Source organism: Cibotium barometz, chromosome 28 (genome assembly GCF_041138505.1).
Source record: "Cibotium barometz isolate CiBa-2024 chromosome 28, ASM4113850v1, whole genome shotgun sequence".
NCBI classification, from domain to species: Eukaryota; Viridiplantae; Streptophyta; class Polypodiopsida; order Cyatheales; family Cibotiaceae; genus Cibotium; species Cibotium barometz.
The window spans coordinates 6,181,804-6,201,306 of record NC_141073.1 but is presented as its reverse complement, the minus strand read 5'-3'; the positions used below and the strand labels follow the sequence as shown (position 1 = coordinate 6,201,306).

The 19,503-nt window shown below is 45.9% G+C and overlaps 1 protein-coding gene across 4 annotated transcripts in view; it reads right to left on the bottom strand.

The window, feature by feature from the left end:
* The window catches only part of LOC147622424 (uncharacterized), a 45,356-nt gene that overhangs the window by 14,820 nt on the left and 11,033 nt on the right, over nt 1–19,503 (bottom strand). For all 4 annotated transcript variants that reach the window (XM_086821977.1, XM_086821978.1, XM_086821979.1 and 1 more), the window contains exon 4: nt 15,035–15,338. In XM_086821977.1, the coding sequence (XP_086678103.1) occupies nt 15,035–15,338 (304 nt within the window). The remainder of the gene's footprint in view (nt 1–15,034; nt 15,339–19,503) is intronic.

Here is a 19,503-nt window from a genome sequence, read left to right as displayed (position 1 = left end):
ATCCCAAAGGCCACAAGCAACTCATGAACATACCGCTGCTGAGAGACAAAGAACCCCCTCTGGGTCTGCCAGATCTCCAATCCCAAGAAGAGGTGGAGTAAGCCTAAATCGGTCATCTCAAACTCCTTTGACAAGGCAGCCTTCGTCACTGCAATGTGCTCCATATGACCGCCGGTGAGAATGAGGTCATCCGCATAAAGGATGATCAACGTGACCATACCGCGTTCCCGAAAGAGATATAGGTTGGGATCTGCAACCGATCTCTGAAATCCAGTCCGTAGAAAGAAGGAATCAATCTTCTGAGTCCAAGCCCTGGGAGCCTGCTTAAGACCATACAAGGCCTTCCGCAACCTGTAAACCATCCCCTTTGATCCTGGAACCTCAAAGCCTAGAGGCTCCTCAACATACACATCCTCCTGCAGGTCACCATTAAGGAACGCAGATTTAACATCCATCTAAAATACAGGCCACTGCTGAGGAGAAGCAATATCCTCACCGTCAATGCAAGGCCGCTCAGCATAACCCTTAGCCACAAGTCTGCCTTTGTGTTTGTCCACCGACCCATCTGACATATACTTGGTCTTAAAGACCCACTTGACACCAATGACAGACCGTTTCGACGGCCTTAGAACCAACTCCCAAGTGTTATTCTTCTCAATGGCATCCGGTTCCACTTGCATGGCTTTTCTCCAAGTATCATGTGCAAGGGCTTCCTTGACGGAAGTGGGCTCTTTGTCCTGCATGATACGAGACATCAAAGCATAGTTTACCTGTAAAAGCTCTGCTAAATGACTTTTATCATGAACTCTATGCGATCTTCAAGGTCCGTCCTCTATGGTCCATTCGGAGAGAGTGAACTTCCGTAACACCCGACTCCCGAAGGGTGTCTACCAACCACCTAGGTACTCGAACAAAACACGGAGCCTCCTATTGCTGCGAGGGCTATCTCCAGCTACAGGCTCAACCTCCTCAACAGACTGAGGCTGTCCAACTGGAACAATCGACTGGGAATCATCATCAAAATCATCTGGGTCACCAAGAAGTGGCGGCTCATCAACAGTGGAAACCAGAACATGTTCGTCAAAAACCACATCCCTGTTGACGACAACCTCGTTCCTCTTTGGATCATACAACCTGTATCCCTTGGAAAGAGAGTTATACCCCACAAAGACAAGCTTTTGGGACTTTGAGTCGAGCTTCCCCCTCTGCTTCTTTGGAATCTGAACGTATGCATCACTCCAAACACACGAAAATGGGAGACATCAGGTTTCCTGCCAAAATACGCCTCAAAGGGAGTCATGTTCGGTACTGAAGTCATCGAAGAATGGTTGAGGATATGGACAGCTGTAGCCACAGCCTCTCCCCAAAGTGGATGAGGAAGATCACGATGCTCCAGCATCGTCCTCGCCATCTCCACCACAATCCTGTTCTTACGCTCAACTACTCCATTCTTTGATGGCGAACCTGTATTGGCCAGCTCCCGCTTGATGCCATGTTCCACACAAAACCGCACGAAAGCATTGGAAGAAAATTCTCCTCCTTTGTTAGCCCTAAGAGTCTTTATCTACAAGCCAGACTCTTTCTCCACCATCACATGCCACTCCTTGAACCGAGCAAAAGCTTGGTCCTTCTGTGAAAGAAAATAAAATCATGTGAATTTGCTACAATCATCAAGCAGTAGCATAAAGTACAAAGAACCTCCCAAGGATGCTGTCTGCATAGGCCCACACAAGTTAGTGTTTGTGTACCAACTCCAAAGGTTTCGAAGCCCGCCTAGAAGCCTGCTTCGGAAAAGATTCCTTGTGCTGCTTACCACGAATGCAAGAACTACAGCGTCCTTGCGTGCTCCCAACATCTAGCACGCCAACCACCATTTGGTCCCGGAAAGCTCGCCGCAGCGCATCCACATTCAATTGGCCAAACCAAAAGTGCCACAAATCACCAATCTGAGAACCTCTCAAAGAGGAGAGTGCAGAGACTTTGTATATACCATTCTCCACGCCGCCTTCCCAAACAACCTGGCCAGTCTCGCGGTCCCGTAGAGCAACAGAATGCTCCTCAAACTCCACCCGGAAGCCAATCTTGCAAACCTCATGCACTGACAACAAATGAAAACCAAGTGCGGGGACGTAAAGAACACGAGAGGAATGCTTCCCCCCTCTGCCATCGGGAATGATCTCCATCCAGCCCTCACTGTGAATCGGTATGGTGGAATTGTCGCCAATGAAAATGCGACCTGACTGCCGTTTCAGATCCTAAAAAAAGTCACGAGAAGAAACCTGGAAGCACCACTATCAAGAACCCATTCCCGAGTATCCTTGGCGGCGAAGCCAACTGCCTCCTCACTTGAAGAAGATGAAGCATCGGTGTCCAACATCTCCAAGTGCACAAAGGCTGGAGTCTTTGCAGCTAAAGCTGAAGAATCAGCACTCTTCCCAGTCCGCTTGGGACACTTTCTCCAATAGTGGCCTTTCTCGCTACAATCATTACAGGTCCTCTCGGCCTTTAGTTTCTCTCGGTTTGAATCGGGCTTCTTCTCAAACGACTTCTCCGATGAAGACTTCCCTTTGCCCTTGTTGTTGTTGTTACGGCCTTTGGACCATTGGCCAGTCAAGGCCTCAAAACCTCCGCCTTATGGAGGGTTCGTGAATCGCTCTTCCTGGTCCAAGACCATGGGCACAAGCTCCTCCCATGTGATGGTACTGAGCCTGCCCCACTGGTGATCAAAGAGAAGTAAAAGACTGAGTACTGAGAGGGCAAATGTGACAACAACGTTGTGGCCATATCCTCTATCGATATCTCTTTTCCCTACCTGGAGGACTTCCTGCTGAAGAGCCTGCAGCTTGTTGATGTGCTCCCGCATTGTCGACGACTTTGCACGATTCATCACCCACAGTGATACCCTCTTGTAGAGAGAAGCCAAATGCTGCCAAATCCCTTTGGCTAGCGTCATATGCTTTATGTGATTGATCACCTGTGGTGTGCAATTGAGGAAGATGAAAGAACGGACTAAGGCATTAACACGATCCCATAACTGTACATGTTCCTTCCGAATAGAGGGTAACTCCCCTTCTTCCAACTCCGGCCGTGGAACCCCAACAACAATGAAATCAGCCATCATAGGACTCCAAAACAGATTCCATCATTACCTTCCATATGCCGTAGTTGTTCCCGTCCAACTGTCGGTCCACCGGAAACGTGAGGAGTGTCAAGATCTTCACGTGCTTCTCAGCCATCTCAAGCAAATCTGCCATCTCAAGGGTTCACAAGGTCTTGTGAAGGGAGGGTGGGTGGGAAAAAAGAAGAAGAAGAGACTGCAAATAGAATGCAAGGTGGCTGTTCAACGGTGATGGCCGCCTTCTACCCGATCTCCAAGTCCCGTACAACCCAAACAATCTCCAATCAGCACCTCAATCAGCAAACCCTCGACGTCCCACTGTCTCCAAGCTTCAAGCCACCCGGGGCTCTGATACCATGTTAGAATGCACAGCGGAAATGAAGACAACTGCTGTAGAGAGCAATACACATATGAAAGAGTGAGAGAAGCTAGTGCAACTCTGCTATATATACCAATAAATCCCGAAATGCAGAATACAGAAGTGTGAGGGCAAGGGACCATTTTATATGGCCCCTGGCTGTTGGTTGGCCAGCCAAGTCAGCCGACAGCTGTCACCAACCTGGACATTTCCCAGTATGAAAGGAGTCTGGTGGACTCCAGGATGTCTAAATATTTGGAAAGTACAAGCTTTGGGAATGGGGGATTATCCTAGAATACAAAGGACCACACTCCTAAAATTCAGGAGAGTTGCTATTTTTGGCCCGACTCCGATGGAAATTCTGTTCACGTCATTACATCTGGAATTGAGCAGATACCAAGAGTTGGCAAAGTGCCTATGACAGAATGTCTACCAGTTGGGATATTTTTAGAGATAAAGTTTATGGAAGGACCCATCTCTTAGATTGGGACATGTGGCAAGAAAGTGGACCAAAGTGAGACAAGTGGCCTGACACTTGTTAGGAAGTGGATCAAAGTGAGACAAGTGGCCTCACACTTGTCACTTCAGCTATTGTGTGGCTCTCCACTTGTCATTGTAGCCTTCTCTTGCCATTTTAGCTCATGGGAGGCCCAAATCTATAAATTGGAGCCCTCTCTCTTCATTAAAAGAGGCTCTCTTGCTACACACTAGCCTCTACCACCGTTACAGGCTGCCCTAATGATGGCTACTTTCTTTCTCTCTCTCTTGAAGGCTGCCCATGAAGAATACCGGCTGTTGGGGACTGTTTTGGAGGCTTCCATCGCGAAGAAATACTGAAAACAAGGGTATTTAATCATTTATTATGATTTCTAGCCATTGTACTTGTTGTACCACCCTTTGTACCTATTGTAACAGTCATTGTATTGGCTATACCAACCCTTGTACTTGTTGTACTTACTGTACCACCCATTGTACCAGCCGTACCAACTTCAATTCTTGCTGTACTAGCCACTGTACCTGCTATACCAATCCCTGTACATGCTGTACCAGCATTTGTACTTGTTGTACCTACTGTACCAGCCACCGTACCGGCTGTACCAGCCCCTCTACCTACTGTACCGGCTGAATGGAGAGTTGTACTTGTTGTACCAGCTCTATTGCATGAAGACCCGTGGTTTTTGGGAAAGAATCAGTACCCACACAGAGGTATATGGATTTTATTGTTGGCTCGGCATTTCTACAGCCTATTTTCCGGCTTGGTAGCCTCGTGTTGGGCTATGTTATGGCATTTGTATAAGGATAATCCGGCATCTCCCGTGGGGAGAGTAAGGCTCTCAAAGCTTGTACATGATATTATTCTCCTTGGGTAATAAAATACTCCAAGAGGGGGGGGGTCGGCCCATTCCGGCCTCTATGCGGTGTCACACGTTGAAGCTCCATTTTCAGCATTTGTGGATATTTTGTCCAACTTTATGTTTTATGCAAAGTGATGATGGATATGAGTTAAGGCTGTGGCCATGTTTAAATGTTTTAATATGCATTGATGGTATCAACAAGTGTGTCAAAGGCCCTAGTCCCCCGGGCAACCGGCGCGAGTTTCATTGGTAAGCAATTTCTATGGACGAATCTGTCTAAATTTATAAAGAAGAAATCTTTGGATATCTCATGGATATGATGCTTTTATGGATAAAGTCCACCTCTACTCCAAGGTGTGTGGTTAGCACGGAGTATGTGGTAAGAGTTATGGTATACAACTCTATGGATTCTTGGAGTTCTTTTCTAGGGATTTGGATCTATCCTCAAGTTTATGGATTATTCTTTTTGGCTCCCTTTATTTGGGATGCATTGGACTTATGAAACTCATTGTTCACATACCCTGTGTAGTGTTCTCTTGTCCTACGTGCTCTCTTGAAGATTGTTTCTACCATATCTGGGTGGAACAATAGAGAGCAGATGGAAGGGAACATGGGCACTTGAGAGGGTAGTGTGAGTTGGTGGCCGAAATGCCTATAAACTATGTGTAGCAGAAATGCTTATGGAACACTAGGTTATCTATGCCTGCGAGTGACTGTTTTATCTTGTTACTTAAGCCCACCTCTCATCCAAGGTGTGTGGTCAGAGTACCAACACGGAGTGCAAGTGGTAAAGTGGACATGACGCCTGGTTGGCACGGGACTTATGTCTATGCCAAGGGTCATGTGGACCGATGCCTTGTTGGCAGGAGACTTATTTTGTCTCGCCCATTTACTTGGGACATGGATTATGATATCTGGACTTATGGGACTGATTTGTCTCGCCCATTTACTTGGGACATGATTATGATATCTGGACTTATGGGACTGTTTTGTCTCGCCCATTTATTTGGGACATGGATTTATTTATTTATTTATTTATTTAAAGCCATATTAGAATCACTATCTCCCCATACAAAGGCCAAGAGGTTCATTGTTCATCTCACCATGCATGTGGATTCATGTTGAGATTGTGAGAGGGCAATTCAATGAACACTCCACCATACACGTGGATTCGTGTTGCGATTGTGGAGTGAGTGTTTCATTGTTTCCACACCATGCTTGTTGCTCAGAGTTGGGATTGTATGGGAGAACATGGGAACTGTTGGGATTGGGAGAAAGGATTACCAGAACTAGGGAGAGCCATCTTTTCTGTCACCATGGTTTGTGCTCTTGAATGGCACTAGTTTGTGTGCATAGCACATGTCTCTGTGCGATGCACTAGTTTCTTGTGCATGGCACTTATTTAAGTGTCTTAGCACCTGGTTCGTGATTTTCATTAGCATATGATTATCTCATTGATATTGGTGATTGAGACACAATTGGCTCTTGTGCCTGTGTCTAGCATATCTTCCATGGAATTCTCGCCCATTTATTTTGGGACATGATTTTGATATTGGTATTATGGAGACTTATTTAGTCTCACCCATTTCTTTGGGACATGGATTCTTCACTTATATTGGATTTTTGAGACTGTCACGTCTCGCCCACTTGATGGGACATGATTATATCTTGGATATATGGCTTCAAGCTTAAAGTTGCGGACAACTTTTAAGAAGTTGGAGAGGATGTCACCAGCCTGGGCATTTCCCAGTATGAAAGGAGTCTGGTGGACTCCAGGATGTCTAAATATTTGGAAAGTACAAGCTTTGGGAATGGGGGATTATCCTAGAATACAAATGACCACACTCCTAAAATTCAGGAGAGTTGCTATTTTTGGCCCGACTCCGATGGAAATTCTGTTTTTGGCCCGACTACGATGGAAATTCTGTTCGCGTCATTACATCTGGAATTGAGCAGATACCAAGAGTTAGCAAAGTGCCTATGACAGAATGTCTACCAGTTGGGATATTTTTAGTTTATGGAAGGGCCCACCTCTTAGATTGGGACATGTGGCAAGAAAGTGGACCAAAGTGAGACAAGTGGCTTGACACTTGTTAGAAAGTGGATCAAAGTGAGACAAGTGGCCTCACACTTGTCACTTCAGCTATTGTGTGGCTCTCCACTTGTCATTGTAGCCTTCTCTTGCCATTTTAGCTCATGGGAGGCCCAAATCTATAAATTGGAGCCCTCTCTCTTCATTAAAAGAGGCTCTCTTGCTACACACTAGCCTCTACCACCGTTACAGGCTGCCCTAATGATGGCTACTCTCTTTCTCTCTCCCTTGAAGGCTGCCCATGAAGAATACCGGCTGTTGGGGACTGTTTTGGAGGCTTCCATCGCGAAGAAATACTGAAAGCAAGGGTATTTAATCATTTATTATGATTTCTAGCCATTGTACTTGTTGTACCAGCCTTTGTACCTATTGTACCAGTCATTGTATTGGCTGTACCAGTCCTTGTACTTGTTGTACTTGCTATACCACCCATTGTACCAGCCATACCAACTTTAGTTCTTGCTGTACCAGCCACTGTACCTGCTGTACCAATCCCTGTACATGGTGTACCAGCATTTGTACTTGGTGTACCTACTGTACCAGCCACCGTACAGGCTGTACCAGCCCCTGTACCTGCTGTACCAGCCATTGTACCATCCGTACTAGCCATTGTACCTGCTGTACCGGCTGAATGGAGAGTTGCCACAAACACCAAGAGCCATGCATCACTATCTGAGGAGAAGGATCAATGAACCAATGCTTCCCTGAACAACCAACAATCCTCACTGGACTAAGCCTGGTGTCTGGGATGATCCCCTCCATGCTACATCTCGTCAAGCTCCATCCAAGCATGATAGAATAGATGATGCAATCTGTAGCCTCCTTGCCCGGGAGAGCAATGACCTGCAAAGGTACACCTATCCTAGAAAAAACTCCTAGCCATCTCGGATGATAATCTCCATGAAAGATCCCAAAGAGCCACTCATGCGGTATAGCTCCATCAATCTAATCAATACGTATGCAAAAGCCCCTAAGATGCTGAATGGATGCAACTCTTCGATCCACCAGAAGACGCTTGAAGGTCTTCCAAGCAAGAACTGTATATGCACATCTCTCCCATCTCCTGACCACTGCATGTGACGAGATTCACCAAGTGGCTGATTGGCCTCATCCCTAATGAACTCGTGTTACATAATAGGTTGTCAGTCAACCTCATCCAAAGACCTAGGAAGCCTCTGTTGCAAGAAAGGTCTCATGCTTCTCCATGCTTTGACAATGGCTACAATAAGAGGGGAACATGGTGCCTTGAAATCTGCCTATGTGAACAAAAACTGTGTGTTGGGCAACCAGTCTCTCCCAACACGGGGTGTACATCTAGAAATTTGAGATAAGAAAAAATTATTCCAAGGCTCGGTGCCTGGTAGGAAACCTCTAACCACAAGTTTACAAAGCAAAGCCTTGCACTGAACATCCGGATCAATAATCTTCAGCCCCCCCTCTCATCTGGGCTGAATAACTCTAAGCCAAGCTACCCTGGCATGTGTGTCTGTGGTGCCATCCAAACCCAACCAAAGAAAATTGCAGATCAACCTCCGCCAACTGACCAATTCACGCATGAGAGAAGCACCAACAAGAAGCAATAAACCAAGCTGAGGCAAGCAATACCTGATTGGCCACCAATTCTGGAGGTTAAATCCAATCTCCTGGAGGTCCAATGAAGAAGCTTCTTCCAAATACTCATAAGTATCGGAGCAAACTGCTGTGTAGGAGAAATATCAACCCTAACCTTATCTAGCAGTACATCCTCTGCTCATCTAAGTAAAACCAAGCTCTGCACCCCAAGAAACTCTCGATGAGTTACTAATCCAAAAACCGGAAGATTTGTGCCAATTAATGACAGCCCCGGCCGCCAAACAAAACTCTTCCAGTACCACCCGGACGGAACATAAACATGTGTGAGGCCTCCAAAAACATGGCTATGTCATCAACTAACTAAACCTGCTGCTCCTGACTACGAAGAGACAAGCTCAATCTAGAAATACCGGCAGTGGAGTGGAGGAAGATGCTCATGGCCTTTGCTACTATGATCTATAATAATGGGGCTAAAGGGCATCCCTGCCTTACTAAGCGAGAGATATGAAACCGCTCACCTCTATCACCGCAAGCGAGCATACTACAGTGGACATCACGATACTGTTAGCAGTCATCTCCTGTCTGTACATTACACCAGGGCCTCTGTTGTGGGTGTGCCCGCCCAGTTTTGGTGTTTTCCCATTTTTTTCTCACTTCCATGTATTTTTTCCCATTTTTATGGGTGTGGGAGGGTTGTCGGCTGTCTCCTTTTGTTGGCCGACTACTGGTCTACGACACGACTTGTCCTGTGCAGCATTAGCTGACTGATGTATACCTGGCCGACCTGTTTTGTGCTGGTTGTGGGCTATTGCTGCTGGTCGTGAGCATATGTGCTGCTGTCGGCCTGTTTTGGACTGGCCAACCAGCAACCTAGGGCCATATAAAATGGCCCCTTTCCCCCCACACTTTCCATTGTAGATTTCGGGATTTTCTGGTGTGTATTAGCAGAGTTATACGACTTCTCTCTCCCTCTCTCATCTGCGTTTTGCTCTCCACAGCACTTGTCTTCATTTCCATTGTGCATTCTGACCCGGTATCAGAGCCCCAGGTGGCTTGAAGCTTGGAGACAATGGGACCTCGAGGATTTGCTGATTGGAGATTGCTTGGGCTTTTCGGGACTTGGAGAACGGGTAGAAGGTGGCCATCACTGTTGGACAGCCACCTTGCATATTATTTGCAGCCTCTTCTTCTTCTTCTTTTCCCACCCACCCTCCCTTCACAAGACCTTGTGAACCCTTGAGATGGCAGACTTGCTTGAGATGGCTGAGAAGCACGTGAATATCCCTACACTCCCCACGTTCCCGGTGGACCAACAGTTGGACGAGACCAACTACGGCATATGGAAGGTAATGATGGAGTCCATTTTGGAGTCTTGTGACTTGGCTAATTTCATTGTAGTTGGTGTTCCACGGCCGGAGTTGGAAGACACGGAGTTACCCTCTATACGGAAGGCGGGAGGCTCAGGCACAGTTATGGGATCGCGTCAATGCCCACATCCGTTCTTTCATCTTCCTAAATTTCACACCATAGGTGATCAACCATATAAAGCATATGATGGTTGCCAGAGGGATTTGGCACCATTTGGCTTCTCTGTATAACAGGGTATCACCCATGAAGCGTATCTCCTTGGAAGTTCAGATGCGGGTGATGAATCCTGCAACGTCGTCGCGACGATGTGGGAGCACACCAACAAGTTGCAAGCTCTTCAGCAGGAGGTTCTTTAGGAGGGAAAGAGATATCTTCAAGGGATATGGCCATCACGTTGTTGTCTCATTTGCCCTCTCAGTACTCAGCATTTTACTCCTCTTTGATCACCGTGGCAGGCTCAGCACCATCACTTGGGAGGAGCTTGTGCCAATGGTCTTGGACCACGAAGAGCGTTTTATGAACCCTCCATAGGACGGAGGTTCTGAGGCCTTGACTGGCCAACGGTCAAAAGGCCGTAACAACAACAAGGGCAAAGGGAAGTCTTCATCAGAGAAGTCTTCTGAGAAGAAGGCCGATTCAGACCGTGAGAAACTGAAGGCCAGGCGGACTTGTAACGATTGTGGCAAGAAAGGCCACTATTGGAGGAAGTGTCCCGAGCGGAATACCGGGAAGAGTGCTGATTCTTCAGCTTCAGCTGCAAAGACTCCAGCCTTTGTGCACTTGGAGATTTTGGACACAGATGCTTCATCTTCTTCGAGCGAGGAGACAGTTGGCTCCACCGCCAGGGATACTCGGGAGTGGATTCTTGATAGTGGTGCTTCTAGGCACAGACTCCTTCCCGTGAGTTCTTACAGGATCTTAAACGGCAGTCAGGTTGCATTTTCATTACTGACAATTTCACTATGCCGATTCATAGTGAGGACAAGATGGAGATCATTCCCGATGGCACAGGGGGAAAGCATTACTCTTGTGTTCTTTACGTCACCGCACTTGGTTTTCATCTATTGTCAGTGCATGAGGTTTGCAAGACTGGCTTCCCGGTGGAATTTGAGGAGCATTCTGTTGCTCTACGAGACAGAGAAACAGGCCAAGTTGTATGGGAAGGTGGAGTGGAGAACGGTATCTACAAACTCTCAGCACTCTCCTCTCTAACAGGCACTCAGATCGGTGATTTGTGGCACTTTCGGTTAGGCCACTTGACTGTGGATGCACTGCAGCGGGCTTTCCGGGACCAGATGGTGGTTGGCTTGCCAAATGTTGGCAGCAGATAGGGACGTTGTAGTTCTTGCATTCGTGTGGTACGCAGCACACGGAATTTTTTCCGAAGCAAGTTTTCGAGCGGGCTTCAAAACCTTTGAAGTTGGTACACACTGACTTGTGTGGACCTATGTAGAGCCCATCCTTGGGAGGTTCTTTGTATTTTATGCTGCTTGTTGATGATTGTGGCAGATTCGCATGGGTTTATTTCCTTTCCCAGAAAGACCAAGCTTTTGCTCGGTTCAAGGAGTGGCATGTGATGGTGGAGAAAGAGTCTATGCTTGCAAATAAAGACTCTTCGGGCTTACAAAGGAGGAGAGTTTTCTTCCAATGCGTTTGTGCGGTTTTGTGTGGAACATGGCATCAAGCGGGAGCTGGCCAATACAGGTTCACCTTCAGAGAACGGAGTAGTTGAGCGTAAGAACCGGACTATGATGGAGATGGTGAGGACGATGTTGGATCATCGTGATCTTCCTCGTCCACTTTGGGGAGAGGCTATGGCTACAGCTGTCCATATCCTCAACCGATCTCCGACGACTTTAGTACCAAAGATGACTCCCTTTGAGGCTTATTTTGGCAAGAAACCAGATGTCTCCCATTTCCGTGTATTTGGGAGTGATGCCCTATGTTCACATTCCAAAGAAGTTGAGGGGGAAGCTTGACTCAAAGTCCCAGAAGCTTGTCTTTGTGGGATGTAACTCTCTTTCCAAAGGATACAGGTTGTATGACCCGGAGCAGAACGAGGTTGTTGTCAGCAGAGATGTTGTTTTTGATGAGCATGTTCTGGCTTCCACTGTAGATAGGCCGCCACTTCTTGGAGACCCAAATGAGTCTGATGATGATTCCCAGTCAATTGTTCCAGCTGGACAGCCTCAGTCAGTTGAGGAGGGGAGATGAGCCCCCGCAGCAGCAGGAAGCTCCGCGTTCTGTTCGAGTACCCAGGTGGTTGTTAGACACCCTTCGGGAGTCAGGTGTTATGGAGATTCCCTCCGAGTGGACCACAAAGGATGAACCTCGAAGATCACATAGAGTTCGTGACAAAAGTCATTCAGCGGAGCTCTTATAGGTAAACTATGCTTTGATGTCTCGTATCGTGCGAGACAAAGAGCCCACTTCCGTAAAGGAAGCCCTTTCACAAGTACTTGGAGGAAAGCCATGCAAGTGGAACTGGATGCCATAGAGAAGAATAAAACTTGGGAGTTGGTTCCAAGGCCGTCAAAATGGTCAGTCATTGGTGTCAAGTGGGTCTTTAAGACCAAGTATACGTCAGATGGGTCGGTGGAAAAACACAAAGCAAGACTTCTGGCTAAGGGTTATGCTCAGCGGCCTGGCATCCACTATGAGGATACCTTTGCACCGACAGCGAGGCTGACCATGATTCGGACCGTTCTTGCCATTGCCTCTTCTCAGCGGTGACTCATATATCAGATGGATGTGAAATCCGTGTTCCTTAATGGTGACTTGCAGGAGGAGGTGTATGTTGAGTAGCCTCCAGGCTTTGAGGTTCCAAGATCAAAGGGGATGGTTTACAGGTTGCGGAAGGCCTTGTATGGTCTTAAGTAGGCTCCCACGGCTTGGAATCAGAAGATTGATTCCATCTTTCTACGGACTGGATTACAGAGATCAGTTGCAAATCCTAGCTTGTATCTCTTTCGGGAGCGCGGCTTGGTCACGTTGATCATCCTTTATGTGGATGACCTCGTTCTCACTAGCGGTCATCTGGAACACATTGCAGTGACGAAGGCTGCCTTGTCAAAGGAGTTTGAGATGACCGACTTAGACTTACTCCACTTCTTCTTGGGATTGGAGATCTGGCAAACCCAGAGGGGGTTCTTTGTCTCTCAGCAGCGGTATGTTCATGAGTTGCTTGAGGCCTTTGGGATGGAGGGCTGCAAGCCTATCACGTCACCGATGGACCCAAACATGAAGCTTACAGTGAATGATCTTTGTGAGCCGGTTGATGCCTCTCTATATCGGAAGCTGGTTGTTTCATTGATTTGGTTGCTGAACACCAGATTGGACTTAAGCTTTCTTGTGGGACTCTTGAGCTCATTCATGCAGACACCTTTGAAGTCTCATTGGGACGCAGAATTGCGGATCTTGCGGTATCTGCAGGGTACGAAGGATCTTGGACTATTCTACGACACTGGAGGGGAAACGAAGGACCGAGTCTGACTCCAAGGCTGGAGTGACTCAGATTGGGGAGGAGATCCATACACGAGGAGATCTACATCAGGGTATAGTTTTACTATCACCTCAGGAGCTGTTTCATGGAGCAGCAAGAGGCAACCAACTTATCGTCTACAGAGGCAGAGTATCGGGCTGCTTGTGGTGCTCCTTGCGAGATTGTGGGGCTACGGAGGTTTCTTGGCGAGATTAGGTTTCCATAGAAGGAGCCCACGGTCATCCAATGCGATAACCAGAGCTATATCGCTATTGCTCGAAACCCGGTCTTCCATGCCCGGACCAAGCACATAGAGATACAATATCACTTTGTTCATGAGAAGATCTTGGCTGGTGACATCTTGCTTCTTTATTGTTCAACGGAGGACAATGCAGCGGACCTCTTCACGAAGTCTCTACCTCAGGCTATGCTCTGGCGGCACTCCAGCTCACTGGGGTTGGTTCCACATCCAGAAGGTGAGAGGGGGTGTTAGCAGCTTGCTTGATTTGCCACACTGGCTAGCATCCAATTTATGCTCTTGCAAGAGCAATACACCCATAGGTCCACCTGTAACTACACTCTAAAGCTGATATAGACCTAGATGAATCCAAGAACATGCCCAAATTCACCTTATAAGAAAGTGCAATTTATAGCCTCAAGGTAGTCATCCACAACACCATAAACCATCAACTCCTTTATGCATAGTATGGACTAGATATCATGACATCCCCATAAGGACTCAAAGTAGGAACGACCAGATCTCATGGTTGACGAGGGATTATCTGCATGTAGGTGATGCCGCTAAGGAAGCACCAAGGGGGGTTTTGAACCTAGGACCTCTTGGTTCTAGGCAAACACCTTCACCACTTGAGCTATCACCTCATTGGTAGGTGGATTCCAACGCAGAAAAAAGCCTCCAAGACCTTGAATGTTCCATGAGACAATCCTCATAAGGACTCAAAGTAGGAATGTCCAGATCTCGTGGTTGATGAAGGATTATCCACCTATAGGCGATGCCGCCAAGGAAGCACCAAGGGGGGTTTTGAACCTAGGACCTCTTGGTCCTAGGCAAACACCTTCACCACTTGAGCTATCACCTCATTGGCGGGTGGAGTCAATACTTACCGAGAAGTGCAATAAAAAAGCTAGTTTGACAAGATTTTAAGAGAAAGCTAGAGAGACAGAGAGAGCGGATACCAAGAGATGGGCAATCCCAACGCAAGATTCCTAGACTCAATTTATTTGTGAAATTCCAACCTAGCCCCCTCCTATCCCTTGCTATGAGATTGTGTAATGGATCCAAGTGTATAGTTGGGTTGGTGAGATGTATGTCTAGAGCTTCCATTTTTTAAATAAAATACTTTCTTTGTCAGAAAAAAGCATGGTCTCATGTAGCATGCGTATGTGCTCATTTGCAAAAACTTACAGTTTTTTTCTCCAATAAGTTAATATGTTGACATCGGAAATAGCCAGCCTAAACATTACTGATTAAAAGTTGTACAATTGAACATAAGCCATCATACCACTTTTTTGTGTTTTAAAAATTGCCATCCATTGCAACATTTATGATTCCATCAATACTCCAAGTTCTAATTTGCTAATTTGTGACTGTGCTATTTATTTATTATGTCTTGAATTCTAGTACACTATCAAATGGGCTGTCACACAAGATAAAGCCAAGAAAAGTTACCTGAGAGAGGTTGAAGGCAGGTTGTTAATGAGTGAACATGATTCTTCCAACACAAAATTTCTTGCTCTTTGGCAAGCAACTTGGCCTCTGTCTCCTTCAAAAGTAGCTCAAGCTCCAGAATGCGCTCCTGTTGTTGTGCTTCTAAAACTTGGCGCAAGCGGTGGTCTAGTTCAATGGGTGAGACAGCATAATCAACTGGAGCACCTTCTACATGCGTGGAATGTCTGCCTAGGTCTGACGTTTCCAGTATTCCATGCGAGCTTGTATCACTGAAATACGAGTATTGCACTCCTTTTAAAGTAGCCTGTACATCAATAAATCATTAAGCTCTCTCTCTCTCTCTCTCTCTCTCTCTCTCTCTCTCAACAAAGCAGAAACCAATGTTCCAACACAACCAAACAGAAATCAAGCAGAGGCAAAACAGGGCCCTTAACTTGAGAGTCATCGGATTCCATTTGAGGAACTCACCGATGGAAGATGGGGAGCCCTATACAAGCAAGATCAACGATACCTCATTTAGCAATGCTTCACACACTGGGAAGGATATGACCAGGCCGCAACCCTTACTCCTTGAATTTGAGGATACTCAGTCATGCCTGGCCTTCTTGAAGAAGAGAGCAACACTCAACAAAACCAATGTCTACATCAAACACAACCTCACTTCACTACAAGTGGTGCAAAGGAGAATTGCAGTGGTGCAAGTGAGGGCAACACACCAAGAAGGCAAGCCGGTGGTCTCTAATGATGGATTATCATTGCTGACCACCACCCCAAATAGGGATCCAGAATCTATGGGACCACCCTGACCTTAAGGATAGCCACCTGGAACTACAATGGCACTTTATGGTCAGATCTTGTGGCATTCTCAGAGAATACACAGGATGAGACAGTCTTCTACACGGAAACACACCATATCCTAGAGAGAAACCAAAGCATGTGGCAGGGTCGGAGGATCAGGAGTCGTCATTATTCTATTCATACCACATCTCTGTACCATTCTCCTAGTGATCACAAGAAAGAAAGAAGAAAGAAAGATTTATTGATGTCACAAAAGACCCAAAGGGTCTAAGAGATCAAAAGGTAGCACATGCGTTGTTCTCCTGCCCGCCATTCTCCTCCCCCCCTCCTCTCTGCGCTTTCCTTCTCCAGCCCACCTCTTCCTCCTGTCCACCTGCCTCCTCCTCCTACTTCGCCTTCCTCTTTCCTGCAGTACAAAATACATTAGTTCGGTTCAACTCAGCCTTCCATCTTTGATTGGCATTAAGGCTTCTACCAACACCAATGTCAGCAGCCTGGACATATCCAATGTGAAAAGAGGTATGGTGGATTCTGGGATACCCAAATATGCATTAATGTACAAGCTTTGGGAATGTGGGATTATCCAATACAAAAGATCAAACGCCCAAAGCTTGGTCTAGGCGCCCAAGATGGTTTCTTGGACACAAAAATTGGCATTGGAGCTCATGTGTCAGTGGAAAGCATATATGATGAGCTCTCGAGGATTTGGGAGAGATCTAGCATTGAAACATGTTTCCTTTTTTTCTTTTTTTTCCCCGACAGCCTTTGGCCCAAGATCCTCCCATAGTTACCGATTTTTGACCACCCGTAGGTGCTTAATTATCTACCTATAGGCGATGCCGCCGAAGAAGCACAAAGGGGGGTTTTGAACCCAGGACCTCTTGGTCCTAGGCAAACACCTTCACCACTTGAGCTATCACTTCATTGGCCATTGAAACATGTTTCTACATGGTGCTCACCTACATTTCTAATAAGGTGGAATGCAAAGGAACAGACTCCTAAAATCTAGCAAGGTTACTATCTTTGGGAGAGATCTGGCATTGAAACATGTTTCTACGTGGTACTCACATACATTTCCAATAAGATGGAATACAAAGGAACAGACTCCTAAAATCTAGCAAGGTTACTTTTTTTGGACAACCCCCAATGGAAAATCTGTCCGCATCATCGCGTTCATAAGCTAAGCAAATGGTGGGACTCGCTGAAGCACCTTTGACAGAAGGTCAACGAGTGGAGATATTTTTAGAGATGAAGTTTTTAGGGGAACTCCTATATTGGGACATGTGGTAGGACTATGGATCCAAGTGAGATAAGTGGCCTTCACACATGTCCCCTTAGCTCTCCAATTGTTAACTTTTTCTTGCCATTCTACCTCATGAGAGTCCCAAATCTATAAATTGCAGCCCTCTCTCTTCATTTGAGAAAGCTCTCTTGTTGCAAACACAACCAATAAAGCATACTTTGGTATCATTCTTCCAAAGGCTTCACTTCATCAATAAATACATGAGCCTAGTAGATGTGAGTCTACATGTATGTAACATGAGCTACATGAACCTAACCTGAGCCCTCTACCATGTTGGTTGCTCACATTTCTACAACACTAGTCTCTACACTACTTCACTTTTCTCTACAAAAGGATACTCTACCTCTCTCTATCTTTTCAATGGCCGTATTCTTGCTATATCAGGTGTAAATGCCATGTATATACTCTACCAACCATTATACTTGTTGTACCAGCCATTGTACATGCTCTACTAGCCATTATACTTGTTGCGCCAACCATTGTACATGCTCTACCAGCCATTGTACCTACTGTTCCAGGTTCTGTATTTGTTGTACCAGCTCTATTTGTGCTGCCCCGACCTATTTTGGTTGCCCGTGGTGCTATTGTCCTGCTTGTTCATGATGCCTAGGATGGCACCTAAAGATGTCTGGATTGTTCTACACTTTTATAGGTTACCGAGTTTGTATTTCATCATTGTTTTGGATTTATGGTATGTGTGGAAATATTATTTGCTTCAACTGAGTTTTTCTATCACATATGGCCTCTTGAAGACCCATGGTTATGAAGAAGAACAGTACCCTCACGGAAAGAGATGGTTTACACACATTCATGGTATTTTGGGGCTTCTTTGATGATAGCCAATGTGTATGGTCAAATGATAGTTGCATATGGATAATCCACAATCTCCTGCGGGGAGAGTAAGACCACTCAAAGCTTGTACCTGGTATTTTTCTCCTTGGGTAATAAAATACTCCAAGAGGGAGGGGGGGGGGGTGCAACGGGGTTTCGTCCCATTCTGGCCTCTGTGTGGTGTCAGATGTGGACATCTCTCTTTTACAGTTTTTGTGGAATTAGGTGGCATATGCTTAAGGTTGTGGCCAATTTAAGTGTTCAATTGCATTAATGGTAAGTGTTTTGTGAAACCCATACGCACAACGAAGTTACATTGGTATCATAGCTTTGGTTTTTTCACACTCTTGTGTGAAAACCATCCTATTGGCGTATAAAACTAGGTAATAGTGTAGTTAAACACCGCAAGCCTATCCACTTATGGAAGAAAATATGCATCATGAGCATGAGAAAAAGAATGTCTCGCTTATGGATATATGACTGCGTGTAATCTACACAGACTTCTCTTTTATGCCTCAACTCTCATACAAATTGTTGAGTCTCGTCCAAGACTACCAAGGATCATCTGACATGGAACACACCTAGAAGTAAGGCTTTAGGCTCACCTCCCAGCCATAGATTCCATCTAGACTCACCCCCGAGCTAAAGGCCATAGTTACACCCTAGGCAAAGCTCCCCCATGGTAAGACTTGGCATCCCATACCACCAAGCCACACCCTTTAGGTGTCCTTGCAATGAGTAATCTTGTTGGGCCCTAATCTACGAGTAAAACTAGGCAATCATGTCCTACAACTATGCCTTGGGTTCCTTTATATAGAAACCTGCACTCTAAACTTAGCCTTGCTTTTATTATAGGTGCTTTCCCATAGTTCTTTTAATAACTATGCCTCCTATTTAAAGCCTTCCTTCACTTAGTATGAAGTCATCCCCTAGCCGGGCACCCCTCTAACCTAGATTTAACCCACCCTACATTAGGTGCCTAGTGTGGACGTAACATACTTCCCCCCTTAAGGACCATTGATGTCCTCAGCAATGAACTCAGGAAACTGGGCCTTCAAATTTCGAATGGATTCCCACGTAGCTTCTCTCTCAGATCTTCCCCTCCATTTAATCAAATACTCATCATAAGAACGTCAGCTTGAACGTTTAGTATGCTGATTAAGACTCGTTTATGGTTCCTTACGAATATATTCAGTTTTCTCTTCTTAGATTAGTTCTTGTAAAGAAACCATCTCATCCGAGTCACCTAGCTTCTGTTTCGGTCTAGAGACATGAAAGACTAGATGAACTGTAACACCTTGGGGAAGTTCTAAGCGATAAGCAACATCACTAATCTTATTGGTGATCCTGAACGGTCCACAAAACCTAGAAGATATCTTGAAATGCTTGCCTATACACATAGTCTTGGAATCTTTTGGAATTCTAAGATACACCCACATACCAACATCCACCACTCTAGGAGATCTATGTTGGTTTGCAAAAGTTTGAGCTCGATCCTGAGCCATTCTTACACTTTCCCTTGCAAGTTTAAGCATCT